General features: G+C 43.8%; 1 protein-coding gene across 1 annotated transcript in view; it reads left to right on the top strand.

The window, feature by feature from the left end:
- Window positions 1-16856, top strand: part of CCT5 (chaperonin containing TCP1 subunit 5) — a 145781-nt gene extending 128925 nt beyond the window's left edge. The window contains exon 11 of the mRNA XM_033929813.1: window positions 16592-16856. Within this exon, the coding sequence (XP_033785704.1) occupies window positions 16592-16719 (128 nt within the window). The 3' untranslated portion in view covers window positions 16720-16856. The remainder of the gene's footprint in view (window positions 1-16591) is intronic.
- Window positions 16857-18311: the final 1455 nt, after the last annotated feature.

The raw sequence follows: 18311 nt of genomic DNA on the forward strand, positions 1-18311 counted from the left end.
ACATTGCATTTTTTAAAGTCATCTGCCTTGACCTCTTTGAAACCCCCCCGAATATAAATGATAATTAATATTTTCTCTGCGTACAGTGTGCTTTGTGTTTTTTAAAATTTTATTGTTGGTAGATCATTTTGACTTGGTCATTTTAAAAGTAGCTCGCAAGCCAAAAAAGTGTGGGCACCCCTGATCTTGGTGGAACAAAAATACACTGCTAAAAGATGCTTCCATGAGACTCCCCCCCCCCCACACACCGATACACTCACATACATAGCCCACACCCAAGCATCAAACAGTCCCCACCCCACATACACCCTCCCCCAACCACACTCCCAGCTCTCCCCCTAAGGATAGCCCATATGCAACTGCCTCTCCCCAGCCCAGGGACCCAGCCCCCTGCCTCTTCCCCCCCCCCCAAACAATCATCCCACCAACACCCAGAATAAAAACATTCCCTAAGTAGCCCAGCTCCCCCCACCCACTCCCCCATTCCATCAACAAAGCAGTAACCAAAAAATATGTGGGTACCCAATCTGTCAGCCATAAAAACACATATGAGATAACCAGAACAAGTGCAAGAATTAAACAAAAAAAACTGCAAGGCAGGGTTGCCCACCCAATCCATAACAGTCCCAATGGTCCGAGAGGCTGTCAGGTCCAGCGTGCATGCCCCCTCAGCAAACCGGGAATCAAAGGGCCTAGGAGAGAGCCCTTTCCGGACCCGGATATCCAAACAGACATGTAGAGGCTGAAATCTCTACCCTGTCATACGCAGTTAGTAGAAGCACCATGATACCTCGGGCCCCACATCAAAAGAACCAACGAAAATGCACTCAAAGGCTGGAAACGGGTGCAACTCGTCGCAGACAGCAACAAGGTTCAGTGGTCAATAGGCACCCGCCTCACGATGCTAGGGCTCCAAGCTCCCAGCCCTTCGATATTGTGCCAAGATTTTGTCTTTCAGCGCCGTGTTCAAAAACCGGGCAATGATGGGTTGCAGTCTGGGATCCCCGGGGGGGGGGGGGTTTGCCCCTGTCCGATACACCCACTCCACCACTGTGGGGACCTCTGTGAGATCCAGGCCTACTTGCCTTGGCAGCCACTGCTCCACAAGCAGCCTGGAACTTTGAGAACTTATCTTCGATAAGCACGGAGAGATGCAGCACCACTGTTGTACGCATTGGAGTACTCGGGGCCTCCATCTTGGGAGACAGCGTGCTTTGTTTGAGCTTGGCAGGCCACAGTTTTTTTGCGGGCATAGCCCAGCACCAAGGCACACAAAAAGTCCCCGAACCCACAACCGGGTGCAGCTTCCAGAGGCTAGAGCAAGAAGGCACTCACACATGGCCAACCGACCGCTGGACACTTTAAATAAGGCAATAGAGCAGGAGAGCAGCGGAGCTCAGGCAAAGAGCCACCGCTCAGCTAGGCTTCATCATGTGACTCCCCAATTACAACTTTACATGTCATTTTATTTTAAACATCTTATAAAGAAGTTGGCTAACTTTGAGTAGAACATTTTGAGAATTTTCAGCAGACCACGCACAGTTGTGTACAAACCAAAAAATATATGGCATGAACGGCATTCGATATTTTTGAAATATCCAGAGCATCGGCCTATCTGTTGCTATGCGGCATCTTGCTTGGCTACGAGTCTCTGACATGGTTATCAATCTCCAGGACTGTTTAGCCAACATTCCATGTCTGTGGGAAGCACATTAGAATTGGGCGATCACTTGAAACATATTTCTCAAAGCTGACAAACTCAGCAGATTTCTTTGATTGCACAAGTGGACTCTATTGCACCACATTTTCTCACTATGGGGGATTCCTCAGACCTGTTTGCCTCTCCCCACAATCACAAATTGCCTCAATTCTGCTCCAGACAATATTCTCCTCAACGTCTGGAAGCAGATGCTTTTCTTCTGGATTGGACAGACATGTTCCTGTATACATTTCCACCAATTTCTCATTCTCAAGACCTTAGTCAAACTCAAGCAAGAATCAGCCACCATGAATCCTCATAGCTCCTCAATGGCCCAGACAACCTTGGTACTCCCTTCTACTTCAACTGAGTGCCACGGATCCAATTCCATTGAAAATCTTTCCATCTCTGCTCATTCAAGAGTCGAGAATCTCTTTTACATCCCAGTTTGCAATCGCTACACCTCACAGCTTGGTACTTCTCGGCCTGACTTCAGATCCTAATCTTTCTGATGCAGTGCAAGTCATTATAGCTGCTTACAGAAAACCACCTACTCAGCAATGCTATCAACAGAAGGAGACATGTTTCAATACGTGGTGTACTTTCTACCACCAAGATGATCCATCTTCGTCTCTATCCTCAGTATTGGATTATCTTTCATCTCTCCATTTCTGGGACTAAAAACCACTTTGGTCCTATTAGTGCTTTCCATGTTCCTGTAAACAATAAATCTCTGGCCTCTCATCCTCTTGTTTGTTTATGAAGGGGCTTTTCAATTGCAAACCTCCACTCAGGCCACCTCCGGTTGTCTGGGATCTTAATATAGTCCTAGCCACTTTAGCTTCTATTCATCTCAAATCTCTCACTTGGAAATTGGTCTTCCTGATTTCTATCACTTCTGCCCGTCAAGTGAGTGAACTCCAAGCATTGGTTTCGGAGCCATTGTTCACAGTATTCTATCATAAGATAGTGCTCTAAATTCCTCCCGAAAGTGGTCATGGAATTTCATCTCAATCAATCCATTGTGCTTCCAGTTTTCTTCCCAAAGCCCCATGCTCATCCTGGAGAAACAGCTCTTCATATGTTGGACTGTAAGTGTGCATTGGCTTACTACATACAATGGACTAAGCCACACAGGACTTCACCTCAACTGTCCATCTCCTTTGATCCTAACAGATTAGGAAAGCCTGTAACAAAGAGAACTATTTCCACATTGCTAGTGGCCTGTATTTCTTTCTGCTATGTTCAGACTGGGCTGCAGCTCAAGAGTTGTGTAACAGCACACAAAGCCCAAGTTATGGCAGCTTCACTACCTTTCTTAATGTTCCACTCCCATGGATGAAATTTGCAAAGCAGCTTCTTGGTCCTCAATTCACATATTTAAATCGCACTACTGTCTAGAATCCTATTCAAAACAAGATGGTAATTTTGGCCAAGCAGTATTGCAGAATTTATTTTCTTCTTAATGACCAACTCTCCCTCCATCCCATTATATTCAGCTAGGGAGTTCCACATGTGAGAATATGATGCCTGCTTGTCCTAGGATAAAGCCACAGGTGTTATCTGGGGACAGCAGGCAGATATTCTCACATCCTTCCCACCTCCCCTGGTTGGCGGCTTAGCTTGCTTATGGAACTGAAGAACCGCAAGCCTACGTCAGGCGGGAAGGTACTCGCGAAGTTTCTTACAACTTAATGACAGTTCACTTTTAACACTGTCCATACCAGGCATCGTGGATGACGTCGCCTACATGTGAGAATATCTGCCTGCTGTCCCCGGATAACACCTGTTACGGTAAGTAACTCTGCTTTCTTGGAAACAATTACATATTAAATTTCAGCTAGAATTTTCATAAACTTTTTCTTTCACAAACTGCTAACTAATTAAGAACATAAGCAGTGCCTCTGCTGGGTCAGACCATAGGTCCATCCTGCCCAGCAGTCCGCTCCCGCGGCGGCCCAAACAGGTCACGACCTGTCTAAATCACCAGAAGGTGCCCCCATGCCTCCTTGGTTTCCTAATTGAGTCCTATCTTCCTATCAAAGTCCTAGCCCTCCGGTCTTGCACCTGCACGACCTGGTTGGGTTTCTACATTTATTTTCTGGTTAGCTTTCTCAGTATCCCACGATCCCTTTATCCCTCAGGAATCCATCCAGTCTCTGTTTGAATCCCTGTACCGTACTCTTGCCTGATCACTTCCTCCGGTAGCGCATTCCAAGTGTCCACGACCCTCTGGGTGAAAAAAAACTTCCTTGCATTCGTTTTGAACCTATCTCCCTTCAGTTTCTCCGAATGCCCCCTCGTACATGTTGTCCCCTTCAGCCTGAAGAATCTGTCCCTATCCACCCTCTCTATGCCCCTCATGATCTTGAAGGTCTCTATCATATCACTCCTTTTTTCCAGAGAGAAGAGCCCCAGCCTATCCAACCTCTCAGCATATGGGTAGTGTTCCAGCCCTCTTACCAGTTTCGTTGCTCTCCTTTGGACTCTCTCAAGTACCTCCATGACCTTCTTGAGGTACGGCGACCAATATTGAACGCAGTATTCCAGATGCGGACGCACCATCGCTCGGTACAGTGGCATGATGACTTCCCGCGTCCTGGTAGTTATGCCCCTCTTTATGATGCCCAGCATTCTGTTGGCTTTTTTTGAGGCCGCCACACACTGTGCAGATGGCTTCAGTGATGCATCCACCAGCACACCCAAGTCTCTCTCAAGATTGCTTTCTCCCAACAATGCCCCCCCCAATTTGTAGCTGAACAACGGGTTCTTTTTCCCTATATGCATAACCTTGCATTTTTCCACATTAAAGCGCATTTGCCATTTGTTTGCCCAGTCTTCCAGCTTGTCTAGATCCCTTTGCAGGTCCTCACACTCCTCCCTGGAGCTAACTCTACCGCACAGTTTGGTATCGTCTGCAAATTTTATAACCTCGCACTTTGCCTCCTTTTCCAGGTCATTGATAAATATGTTGAAGAGTAACGGCCCCAGCACCGATCCCTGCGGCACACCGCTCGTGACTCCCCGCCAGTCAGAATATTGGCCCTTTACTCCGACCCTCTGCAGTCTACCCGACAACCAGTGCTCGATCCATCTGTGCACATCCCCTCCCACCCCGTGGTTCCACAGTTTCCTAAGCAGCCTTTCATGTGGTACCTTGTCAAAAGCCTTTTGAAAATCGAGGTAAATGATGTCGATGGGTTCCCCAATGTCCACCCGACTGCTTATTCCCTCAAAGAAGTACAGAAGGTTCGTTAGGCACGACCTTCCCTTACAGAAACCGTGCTGGCTTGTTCTCAGTAGGCCATTTCTCTCAATGTGCTCGCAAATGCCGTCCTTTATCATAGCTTCCACCATCTTCCCTATAATTGAAGTCAGGCTCACCGGCCTGTAGTTCCCGGGGTCACCTCTCGATCCCTTCTTGAAGATAGGTGTGACATTCGCCAATTTCCAGTCCTCTGGTACCTCTCCAGCTTTCAAGGATAGGTTACAAACATGCTGGATTGTGCCCGCTATTTCTTGTCTTAGTTCCTTCAGAACCCTTGGGTGGATCCCGTCCGGACCCGGTGATTTGCCGCATTTTAACCTGTCTATCTTATCTTACTGATTAAATGGTGGTGAGAACCCTTAGGGCTCCTTTTACTAAGCTGCATTAGGGCTTTAACGTGCGGAATAGCGCATGCTAGACCTTAACGCCAGCATTGAGCTGGCGTTAGTTACATTACATTACATTACATTAGGGATTTCTATTCCGCCTGTGCCTTGCGGTTCTAGGCGGATTACAATAAAGATGATATCTGGGCATTTCCAGTAGAATTACATTACAGGAGAAGAGTAGATTACAAGTAACAGTGAAGAGTTACAATACATTCAATATCACAGGAGATGTTACATAGCAACTGAGTCAATTTACAACTGGTGGAGAATAAGAATTACAATATATTCTAGATTACAAAAGATGTTACATGAGCTGAGTCAAGTTTCTTCGGATGGAGAGTAGCATCATATGCCTATAAGTGGAGGTGTATTTATTGTTTTGATGATTGCATGATGTTGGTTAATTAATGTTGATGATATGGACAGTAGGGGTGTTTAGTTTGGGTTGGATAAAGAGATTCTATTCCCAAAGGAATTGGTTGGGAACTCATTAGATGGCGGTTTAGATTGATGGGAGATATTTTTTGAACAGTAGTGTTTTTATTTCTTTTCGGAACTCTTTTATGTCTGTAATTTTGATCAGTAATTTTGAGATGTCGGAGTTAGTTCTAGCCGCGTAGCACAGGTTTAGCACGCACTAAAATGCTGTATGTGCTAAAAATGCTAAAGCAGCTTAGTAAATGGAGCTCTTAGTGTTAAATGAACATCTCCATTCCTGAAATTCAGTATAATAAACATTCTGTATTTTGTAGACTAGCATAGTAATTTTATCATTTGAATCAATATTGAAAAAAATTTTAAGCACTCTGAACTCGCTGAATATAGTTTACTTATGAAATTCTTTGCACAGATGTTGAAGCCTTTTCCAGGTTATGCGTGTTCTCTCAGAGAATGTATCATAGATGCTGCTTATCTGACCCAGGTATCATTTTAAAAAGTGAAAACATTTTAAAGAATTTTTAGAGAACTCCCTTTTTTATCTTAAGTTTCAAACAATCATAGTGCACAACAGCTATTTACACAAATAATGTTACAGCAAAAGCACTTTTAACTAATAGATGTACCTAACAATCACTTTAACCCCCCCAACCATGTTCTGCAAACAACACCCGCTCCATTTTAAAAATGACAACGATTCCCATCAAAAACTAGCTCAACCTGTCCCAATTTTTCCAATTTCTCAAAAATCAGTTGCATAGCAACCCCTGTCATTATCAAAAGAAGTTTGTCAGAGGAAATTTGACTTTTAGCTTTTAACGTTGTACCAAATAACACCGTGTCATGTTAAAGCCACAGGATTCTTCAATAATTTGTTGTTTGGTCCCAAATAGATTTCCAAAATTTTTGTATCAGTGGACAGTAAATGATCCAGTGTCCCTGCTTCAAGATGACAATGCCAACATCTATTTGTTTTAGAACTATCCAAATTATGTAACTTAACAGGGGTCCATACTGCTCTATGCAACAAGAAAAACCAAGAACTCCTTTTTAAAATTAGAATTTAAAATTTTAAGCAAGAGTAGGGCATTTCCCGACATGTACACTTGGATCAGTTTCATATCTGTGTGAATTCCTTACAGTGTGGATTATAATGCCTAAACCAGAATAGATCTGAAAACAAGTGATATTTATACTTAAATTATGACTACACTCCTCCCTCTTTATTCACAGTTTTGGCACCTGCAGTTTTGACTATTCGCGGTTTATGGTGCCAGTACCCTCCTAGTGAATCGACCTTACCTGGTGGTCTACTGGTGATGCAGGGCAGGAGCAATCTTCCTACACTCCTGCTCCTTGCAGAGCCATCATAAAAAATGGCTTCACAAGACTACAACAGGAACTCACGGCAGGGCCACAAAAGGGTTTTGGTCTAGTTCAGTATTTTAGGTTGCATTTGAGGGCATAAGATCAGATTAGGGCACCAATAGCTGTTGAGGAAAGTCTCTGGTGTTAATTTCCTCCCGCCCATCCCAAGGTGGAGTTTTTGATTAATAGGCTCTTCAGCCAACCAGGAACAGGGCATTGCTTTGGTAGGATTTTACTCCTTTTTTTTTTTTGTTCCTGCAACCACGGTATGGCTAGGAAACATCGTATCACCAAAGCAGCTCCCAAACAGAGGGAGTGGTTCTGTGGGCAAGCTGTCTTCAGCTTGAATCTGTAGTAAGATTTATGGTTAACTAATCAGTTAAATAAACAAATACGTGCCTGTTAGTTTTCTAGGGAAGACCATAATATCTCATCCAGGTTCAGCAAGCTTTGCCTACTTACACGACACAGAGACCCAGGCTATGAGAAATACTTTATTATGAAAATAGAAAAATATAATTAATAAGCCAGCAGCAATAACTAATTATTGTTCACATAATATCCGAATATATGAAACTCAGTACATAATTATCACATCACACTTGTTAGATAAATGAGTAAAACTAATTCTTACACTCTAAATAATTCCTTATAATAATAATTCCTGAATAGCAGCAACTAAAAATATAGCTTATCACCCCAAGTAACTTTACATCTCCTTATCCCAAACCACAATATAATTATTTTATCTAACCCCAGCTGATAAGATAGATAAGTTTCTTGTTCTCACCATCCAATTAGGCCGTGGCACAAAATCAGGTAAAAGGAAGACGTCTTTTCTCAGCTTAGCAGATATAGAAATTCTTCTGTTGAGGACAGTCCGTCAGCAATTGGAGAAGCTGTAAATTAGGTTGGCAGCAAAGATTTCCTTTAAGTGATGGAATCCAGATCTTTATAAAGTCCGGTTCTCTCTCTCAGGCAGAGAGTCACAAGAGGTAACTTTCCAGGTCTTAATTATTATAGAAGATGTGCAGAGAAAACCTGTGATAAGATGCAAGTTCCCTCACATCCTAACACAGACTAAATTAATAATTAGGCACATTCCACTTGGTTCATCAGATGACCTCTCCGGACCAATCCAGAAACATAACTTAGATGAATAAATAGTCTTTCTGTATAGAGTCTTGCTCAGGCCGTGTAACAGAGGCGCCTTCGTTAGATAAGACCAGCACATGAGCCATGACTCCCCCAAGATTCACACAGGCTGAGCATGTAGGCATAGCTGGATGTCCTTGACTAGAATACAGTTCTGGTACATACCCAGAATGCATCAGGCAGAAACAGCAAAGATGTATTCTTCTTTCTCTTCTTGCTAGGTTTAGGCTGGAATGATTTCTTGCAAACAATGGTTCAGGCTTGATGATGTCAGAGAGGCCTAACCTTCAGGTGCAAATAAGGAAACACCCCTACAAATCCCTCATGAAGGAAGTAAAGGAACAGAGAGGAGTGGCAAGACTGAGAAGCATTTGTAAGAAAGAGTGATACATTGATGAAATGGTTCATGAGGAGTCAAAGATTTCCAGCAGTAGGGAAGAAGAGGCTGTACTGAGGGAAGAAAGCTGGACTCAGATTAGAGAACCCTGCAAGCCTGGTACTGTGACTTCACCTGCCCTTAAACTGAAGAACTGGTATGCAGCCCTGGAAGTGGAGGAGATGAGAACATCCTAGGGAGAGGAAAGACCAAAGCTTGAAATTCCAAAAATTGCTGGATCCATGACTACTAGGAGGTGTAAAGCAGTGGTGCTTGGCAATTCCCTGCTGAGGTATACAGAAGCAGCCATCTGCAGGCCAGACATGATGTCCCAGGAGGTATGCTGTCTGCCTGGTGCCAAAATCCAAGATGTTATGGAGAGCTTGCCGAGACTCATCAAGCCTGATGACTTATTTAATGCTACTCATCCACATTGGCACTAATTATACTGCCATTTACCACTGCAAACGTATTATAGTTTGTGTACGTCATAAAAATCACAAGAAAAAGGAACTATCAGAAATATAATGGCAAACATGTCTTATCCCAATTGACTGCCATGAATTGATTTCCAGTATACACTCCTCCCTCCATATTTGCGGGTGTTAGGGGCAGAGCTGGCCCATGAATATGGAAAATTCACGAATAACTTTTGGGCCGACTGATCCACCCCCACCTCCCTCCTGTGTCCTGGATCTTACCTGGTAGTCTAGCGATGACGCGGGGCAGGAGCAATCTTCCTACACTCTTGCCTCATGCAGAGCCATCATCAAAAATGGCTGCCGTGAATTCCCATTGTAGTCTTGTGAAGCCATTTTTGATGGCTCTGCATGGGACAGGAGTATAGGAAGATTGCTCCTGCCCTGTATCACCACTAGACCACCAGGGAAGGGCCTGAGGCTCTGGACAAGGTTGTTTAAGGCCCCTCCTATGGATGGGGCCTTAAGCGTCTGAGCAATTCAGAGCCTTGGCCCCTCCCCGGATGCATGCATGTGCCACGGTTCTGAATGGAAACTGGGAGGTCGATGATTGACTCAGTCACACCGGGGGAATATATGGCCTATCTAGACAGAGGCCTATCTTCATATTCTCATTTTCCCAAAATACAGATTATATTTGAGATTCCACATCTTGTAACAGCACTTCCAGCATGCGGCCTTGCCCTTTGGGCTGGCAACAGCGCCTCAGATTCTTATCAAAGTGATGGACATTGAGTCTATACTGGTGTAGCCACCAAGTCCATCTGTATATGGATGATTGGTTTATCAGGGTGCAATTGGAGTCCAAAGGACACCAAGCAGTTCATCAAGTCGTCCACTTGCTGCAGAGGCTAGGCTGGGTGGCCAACTTTCAGAAGAGTAATCTCATTCTGACGCAAGACATCCTTAGTGGCATAGTCTGGATCTCAGTTTGGGGCAGACAACCAGGATTCAGTGGCAGCCCTAGACTAGGGAGAAGATTCAACCGTGCATAGACTTTTCAAGCCAGCAGCTTTGAGGTCATTACAGTGTGTCTGTGGGAGTTGAACCTGGAGGTATCTGCTGTCCAGTGTGGGAGTTGAACCTGGAGTCTCCGTAGGTGTCTGCTGTCCAGCTTTTGCTGTTATGCAGTACCAAGTCACAGTCCACATGCTTCCTTTCGCACCCTCAGATTACCAGGATGATGACGGAGCATTGGGAAACGCCAGAGAGTCTTCTAACTGGGGCCGGGGTGATGATGAAATTATATTCCATGGCTGCTGAGTTTCAGCAGCTGTCCATACCTTCTAAGGTGTATTCTCTGATGGCACTGGTAACTGAGAAGGGGGAAGTGATCCTGAAGTAGAGTATGACACGGGGGAAAAATTTGTCCCTGCGAGCTTGGTCCCTGTCCACGCCCTATCACCGTGAACTCAGTCCCTACAAACCATCTTATCCCATCTGCACAAGCCTTGAATAATTATGAATTTATATTGAACTTATTTTATTAAAGTAGAAAAACAATATTTTGTACAATTGTCATTTTATAAACACAACAGAGCAAGGATCAACTAAACCTCTGTCTCCCCTCCTTTTCACAAACATCATTACATTACATGAGAGATTTCTATTCTGCCATTACCTTGCAGTTCAAGGCGGATTGCAAAAGATTTATGGTTGGTCGGTTACAAAAGGAGTGGACATGACTAGAGAAGGTAAAGAATAGGGCAGGTAGTTTTGGAGAGTCAGGAAGAAGAAAGAAGGAATTCGTGATGTTAAGACTAGTTCAGGGATTTCTTGAAGAGTATGGTTTTTATTTCTTTTCTAAATAACTTGTAGTCTGAGGTTGTTATTAGTAGATTGGAGATCTAGTTATCAAGTCTCACTGCTTGAGTGGCCAAGAGGCCATCGTAGAGTTTTTTCCGTTTCACTTCTTTGATTGGCGGGTGTGTGAATGGGTTGTGAGTTTTTCTATGTCTGGTTGAGGTATTATGGATGAGTCGGTTGTTCAGGTGGGTTGGGCTTTCACCATTTATAGTTTTAAATAATATGCAGTAGAATTTGAATAGTATCCTTTCCTGGATTGGGAGCCAGTGTGAATTGATGAATGCTTCAGTAATGTGGTCGTGTTTCCTTAAGGAGTAGGCAAGGCTTAGGGCTGTATTTTGAATTGTTTGTAGATGTTTGGTCATTGTTGCAGGGCAGGGGAGATAGAGGATGTTGCAATAATCTAGTATACCCAGGATAAGGAATTGTACTATGAGCTGGAATTGTGTTTTTTCAAAGAATTTACGGACTTGTCTTAGGTTTCTCATGATGGTGAAAGATTTCTGTATTGTTTTGTTTATTTGTAGTTGCATGGTGCAGCATCTGTTTATTGTCATGCCTAGTAGTTTTAGGTTGGTTTGAATGGAATATTTGGTCGAGTTGATTTCTATGTTGCTTATAGTTAGGGTTTTGTTATTTTCGAGGAGGATGAATTTTGTTTTGTCTGGGTTGAGTTTCAGTTAGTAGTCTTGCATCCAGTTCACTACTGTTTCCAGAGTTCGATGTAGTGTGTCTTATGGTGGTCTTTGGTTGATCAAAAGGTATGAGGATGGTGATATTGTCTGCATAACTGTAGGAGGTTATGCCTAGTTTGTTTAGGTATGTCCCGAGGGAGGCAATGTATAGGTTGAATAGAGTCGGGGATAGTGGGGATCCTTGTGGTACTCCCCAGGGGTTGGACCAAGGTTCCGATTTTTCTTTATCCGATTTTACATTTTACTCTATATGTTCTGGATTTTAGGAAACACTCAAACCATGAGAGTACATTATCTGAGATACCTGTTGTGTTCCAAATTTGCAGTAGTATATTATGGTCTACCAGGTCGAATGCTGCGGTCAGATCCAGTTGTATGAGCAGCATTTTTTTTCCTGTGCTGAGGTGTTATCTAGCTATGTCGATAAGGGAGCCTAGTAATGAATCTGTGCTGAAGTTGGTTCTGAAGCCAGATTGCGTGGGGTGCAGTATGTTATGGTTTTCTAGGTAGGTGGTGAGGAGTTTGGCTACTAGTCCTGTTAGTTTGACATAGAGATATTGAGGCAATGGGTCTGTAGTTGGAAGGTTGGTCTGTTTGGGCCTTTTTGGATTGGGGTGGTGATGATTTCGCTGAGGTTAGTTCAGAAAAGGCTGCCTGTGAGCATGTTTTGTATCCATTGGAGGAGTAGAGTACGGAATTTTGTACTTGATGTAGTTAAGAGATATGGTGATCAGTGGTTGAGGTCACAGGATGTAGAGTTTGTTGAATTTGGGCCATTGTATATTGGGGAATTGGGACCAAGTTCTGTCTGCAGCTGTTGAATCTTTTTCTGTGGTGTGTATTGTGAATTCAATTGGGTGGAATGGGGTGCAGTTGAGGGTAGCTCTGGCATTTGTGATTTTATTTCTTGAAGTATTCTGCTAAGAGGGCTGAGGGGGGATATTGATAGTGGTCATGAAGGGTTTGGTGTCTGTTAGTTGTTTTAATATTTGGAATAGTTTTTTGGTGTCTTGGGTTTCTGTGCCTATTAGGTTGGTGTAGTATGTTTTGCTCTTATCCTTTAGTTGTAGTTTGTATTGTTCGTTTGGTTTTTTTCAGGCGGTTTTCGTGTGGTCTAGGTTATTTTTCCTCCATTTTCTTTCTAGTCTTCTGCGTTGTCTTTTGAGTAGGATTATCTCATTGTCAAACCATTGGTCTGATCATCTGCTGGTTCTAGTTTTGGTTTGTAGTGGGGTTAGCTCATCAAGGGTATTAGTGCGCAAATTGCTCCAATGTTTTTGTCCAGAATTTGGTGGGCTCGATGTGCTTGCGTGTGGTGTAAGTTACTTTTTTGTTTTTGGTGTGTTGTTTTTTTTGGTCCAGTTGATGTTGAAGATGTATGTGTAGTGGTCTGACCAAAGGGATGGGGACCAGGTTCCATTAGATGTTTGAATTTCAGAAGTAGATGGTTGATGGGTCATGAAGGCTGCGATGTCAAGTTGGTGTCCTTTCTCATGAGTAGTTTGTGGGTTTAAGATTTGGAAAGATAAAGCATCGAGAAATGATCAGTTATCTGCAGCCCCTTCCACTATCACAAATTTGTGCCCTTTCCATGTCCAAACGCGCTCCTTGCATGCATCTGGGAATGGGCCTAATGCTCTGATTAGCCCAGACACATAAGGCCCCACTCATAGGAGGGATCTTAAGCAACCTGGGCCAATCAGAGCCTTGGGCCTCTCCCCAGATATACTGAGGAGGGGAAGCCCTGCCATTTTGAAGAGGCTGGCCAGATGGAGTAGGTATCTGTGAAACTAAGGTAAGAGGAGAGAGTTGGGGGGGTTGGAGGAGGTACAGAGGGTGGGGGATTGCATGGTGGTTGGAGAGCATAGGCACCTTTCCCACTGCCGAGTGGGATTGGGGTGTGTCTTGGTTGGCAGCGGGAGAGATTGAGCATCTCTCCCGCTGCCGAGGGGGTGCTGGAGGTGTGTTTCTTGGCAGCGGGAAAGATGCTCAATCTCTCCCGCTGCTGATGGGGGCTATAATACATGCGCTCAAGAAGTGTGCTTTTACTGCTCCCACTAAAAGAAAATAGACAGTTTGATTTTTCCTGTAATTTGGCATTTTTTTCACTAGCCACAGTCAAAACACATGCCACAAGATGCACTTTTAAAAGTGCTGTCACTGTACCGGCACCCCTGGACCAGTCACTGATTTTTATCACCAAAAGCTGACACCGCTCTTGGGAGAATAACTCAGTGATTTTTTTTTTTTTTAAATAATTCTTTATTCATTTTCAAATTAAACAACAAGTGCACATAAGAATATATTATACAAATTATTCCACAATAGCACATTAATATCTACCACATAAAAATCTAGTGATACAATAACTCCCCCCCCTACCACCCATCCTTCATCACATTTTCAATAGAAATATACACATATTATACATCATATTATAACATATTATGTAAAATTATTCCCAACTCCCTCCCCCCTTTAGTGTGCTAAAAAAGAAAAGGAAAAGAGAAGAATTGATGACTATAACTCAGTGATTTTTAAGAATCCACTAGAGTGCTTGTTTCAATTTTCAAGAGCCCATTTGCATGGCAGTGTCGGAGACTGCTTGAAAGCTTGCTAAAGACCGTGATCAGCCGTTTTGATAATCCGTCACTAAAATGCATGCAGGTTACACCATCTGCAACCAGTTTAGCAACAGCGTTAAAGTTTTGAGAATCTGGCCCTTAATCTTTTTCTTACCAGTTTTTTCCTGCTGCAGAGTTTTGTTTGAAGATCTGCATGCTTCCTATGGAAATAATGATAAACCTGACCCCTCCTGGTGTTTTCAGGCCAAGTCATTCAGAACTTTATAAGCCATTGATTAAATCTGGAAAGTCCTAAAGCAAACATTTTCAAGCAAGTGGAAGGTATATAGAGCTAGAGAAAAGTTCCCACATGTTTGGGCCCAGACATATTCTATATCACTGTTCTTCAACTGCTGGTCCGCAGAAAATTCCGGCCGGTCCGCACAGGGCCGGCAAGATCGACAGCTGAAGTCCGTGCAGGGCCGGAGAGATCATGGGGAGCCTCCGACAGTGTGCTTTCTCCCCTCCCAGGAGCTCTCCTTACTTACCAGCGCAGCGATTCAGGAAGGCAGCCTTGAAGCTTTTGCTGAGTCGCGGCCGCCTCTGATGATGCAACTTCCTCTTTCCTCAGAGGCCCAACAAAAGACCCGAGGCTGCCTTCCTGAATCGCTGCGCTGGTAAGTAAGGAGAGCTGCTGGGAGGGGAGAAAGACACTGTTAGAGGCTGGGAAGCTGCTGGGCATGGTAAAAAAAAAAAAAAAAAGGACAGCTGCTACTGGACTTGGAGGGAAGGATAAGGAGATATGCTACTGGGAGAGGAGGAAGGAAAGGAGTCTGGGAAGCTTCTGGGCAAGGGAAAAAAGGGACAGCTTCTATTGGAACTGGAAAGGGAGAAGGAGAGATACTGCTGGGAGGGGAGGAGGGAAAGGAGTCTGGGAAGCTGCTGGACAAGGGAAAGGAGTCTGGGAAGCTGCTGGGCAGAGGAAAAAAGGGACAGCTGCTACTGGACCTGGAGGGAAGGAGAGATGCTGCTGAGAGGGGAGGAGGGAAGGGAAAAGAGTTACTGCTGGACAGGGGGAGGAGGGAAGGGAGAAGAAAAAGGGAAGGAAACGGTTGGCAGGGAGATTAGAGGAGGGGAAGGGGAGAGACAGGAATGAGATGGGAAGGGGGGGTCAGCAGAGAAATTGAGAGGGACAAAGATGCTAGATCTGGTATAGGAGAGATAAAAATGAAGAGAGAAGTGAAGCTGGAATGAATTGTGTAAAAAGGAGAGAGGGGGCATAGGCTGGATGGAAAGAGGAGAGGGGCATAGAAAGAAGACAGATACCATATGGAAGGGGGAGAGGTCAGACAGTAGATGGAAGGGGCAGATGCTGGATTGAAGAGACAGAGGGCAGACGCTGGAAGAAGAGAGTGAAAAGAAGATGAAAGCAGAAACCAGAGACAACAAAAGGTAGAAACAATTTTATTTCTATTTTGTGATTAGAATATATCAGATTTGAACTATATATCCTGCTAAATCTGGTGTTAGACATAACTGGGTACTGCAAAGTCCAGGCAGTGGCTTAGGGCTCTCTCTGACCAGGGGAGCAGTTGCCCTAGTTGCACTTCCTTAACCCTATTCCTGCTATGTGTGACTGCGGTATTCTGTTACATGATATTTCTGTGTAGCATTCTATAATAATTTGGCTTATTCAGTTGTCTTGTTAGTAGAGGGGATATATGTGAAGGGGAGGGGAAACAGGGGTTTTGTTGATCCTTGCTCTGTATTATTTGTATTTATAAAATGACATTGTACAGAATATTGTTTCTTTTTATACTTTAATAAAATACATTCAATATAAAATCATAACTGAGGCTTGTACGGATGGGATCAGATGGTTTGCGAGGACTGAGCTAGCGGAAACGTGGTTTTTAAATTTCAGTCCTAGTAGTTTGCCAGTCCACAAAATAAATTTTTTTTTTTTTTCCCGCTGGTCCATAGGTGTAAAAAGGTTGAAGAACACTGTTCTATATCATTTTGTAGTACTGACATGCCATTTAGGTAAGACCATTATTAAGCAAAGTTCAGTCTTTGTATCTGAGTGATGGTGGCTAGTTATTTATTCGGTAATACTTTTCAATTGAAGGTGGCATTTCCTTAATGAAGAGGCCCTACTCCATTTATATTTCATTTACTGACCAGCAGTACCATGATATGCCATGTATATCTGCCTGGTATGCACATGCATTATAGTTCATACATAATAATTAGATGGCTATGTTTTAAAATATGTGCATACTTTTGAGCAGCTACAGTAGCTTGTTAGTATTCAGTAAATAGCAAAAGCTGACTTATTTTGTATTTATTCACAGACATGAAACAGCAACATGTTATAGAAACATTAATTGGTAAAAAGCAACAGATTTCTCTTGCTACCCAGATGGTTAAAATGATCCTGAAGATTGACGATATCCGCAGACCAGGAGAATCTGAGGAATGAAGCCTGGGAAATTAAAAGATTAAGAAACTGGCCACTGCAAATGGTGCCCTGCAGCTTCGTTGACAGCTATTTATTACTTGATGCATTTTTGTTTAATATTCATATGTGATGCAGGCAATAAAATATTGCTGATTAGGGTTTGTTGTTCTTTTATTTAGTAACAATATGAACAATTATAGTCTAAAGCCTGTAATTAACAGAATTTAGATTCATTTAGAAGGGTGGTTGAAGATTCAGTGCCCAATTTATTTCTTGCAGCTCTTAATTTCTGTCTGCACGTTCTGGTTCATTTATAATTTAAATATACATTGAAGCTTGAATCTGGGCTATGTTGCAGAGGTCATTGCCTTAGCTACTTTCTCACAGTACAAAAACATAAAAATTGGTTGGTTTTCACTTTTGCATGATACAATACCTTATTGGCAGTCTAGGTCGGTGATTCCCAGCCTACATAATTGCACCCCTGGAGGTGCAGAATAATGATGTATTTGAAGAGGCCACCTCAGTTGTGACCCCATTTAGGATCCCTTGCTTTAGTTTGGGAAGCTCTGGTTTAGGTATTGTCAGATCTCTGGAAAAATGGTACCCTGAAATCAGGTTGTATTTTTCTCTCAGTAGGTGTTAATGAAGTGAAACCTGCAGCCATTATGTCTTTTCTACCCCAGCCACAAATTTATAATCTGATTCTCATAGTTTCACTGAGGCAATCAAAACAGATCAGTCATTCAGAACTAGTTCAAGGAGTTGGGCAGGTGATGTTAAATTTAACCTTTCCATTGACCAGCACGTGACTTACCCAGAAGTGATGGCTTCTGGGTCAGCAGCGTGCAAGAGCCGTTGCCTGTGGCGTGTCCCTGCAACCAAGTATGGCTGAAAGCAGGGAAGAGCAGTCCAGCTAGAAGGCTTTTGAGTGAGGTAACGGATCCCCGGCTGATGTGGAAGACTTCTTTCCAACATCAGGTATGACATTGGAGGGAAGCCTTTTGGATTGGCTTCGGCGAAGGGGGCATGCAGCTGGAGGGCAGGAATGAGGCCTGTTTATAAATGGGATCCCCGGTGGCAGCGATAGCATTAGGTGTGAGGGTGGGGGACAGTTCAACCCACGATAGGGAGGCAGGGTAGCTGCTGGACTTCAGAGGAAGGGGGGCTGCTGACCTGGAGGGGGTGGGAAGGAAGACAACTTGCAGCAAATCCTTTACTGCGGGGACAAGGCCATTCACTGCTCCACGGGGTGGTGAATGACCTTGTCCCCATACCGGAGGCAAGCAGTTGGTTGTTTTTTTTTTAACTCCCCCCCCCTCCCCCCTCGTTCCGGCAGGTTACCCAGGTTACAGTCACCATGTCATTCTCTATCCTGAAAGATAGACAGTATCGCAGATGGACCTGATCCTCAAAAAGAATATTTGAGGCATTGGCCTTGGGCCTTAAAGCAGTGGCTTCCAAACCCTTTGTGGTGTGAGCCTGGCATAAGATGCTTTACCAGACTTTGGTTGTGGCAGAGGCCATTTGTGCCCCCTCCCCCCCCCGGCCAGTGGTATGGGCTGGGGTGGAATTTGTGGCTGATGCTATTTATGACATGCTCTGCATTAACG

This window comes from Geotrypetes seraphini, chromosome 2 (assembly GCF_902459505.1).
Source record: "Geotrypetes seraphini chromosome 2, aGeoSer1.1, whole genome shotgun sequence".
Lineage (NCBI taxonomy): Eukaryota > Metazoa > Chordata > Amphibia > Gymnophiona > Dermophiidae > Geotrypetes > Geotrypetes seraphini.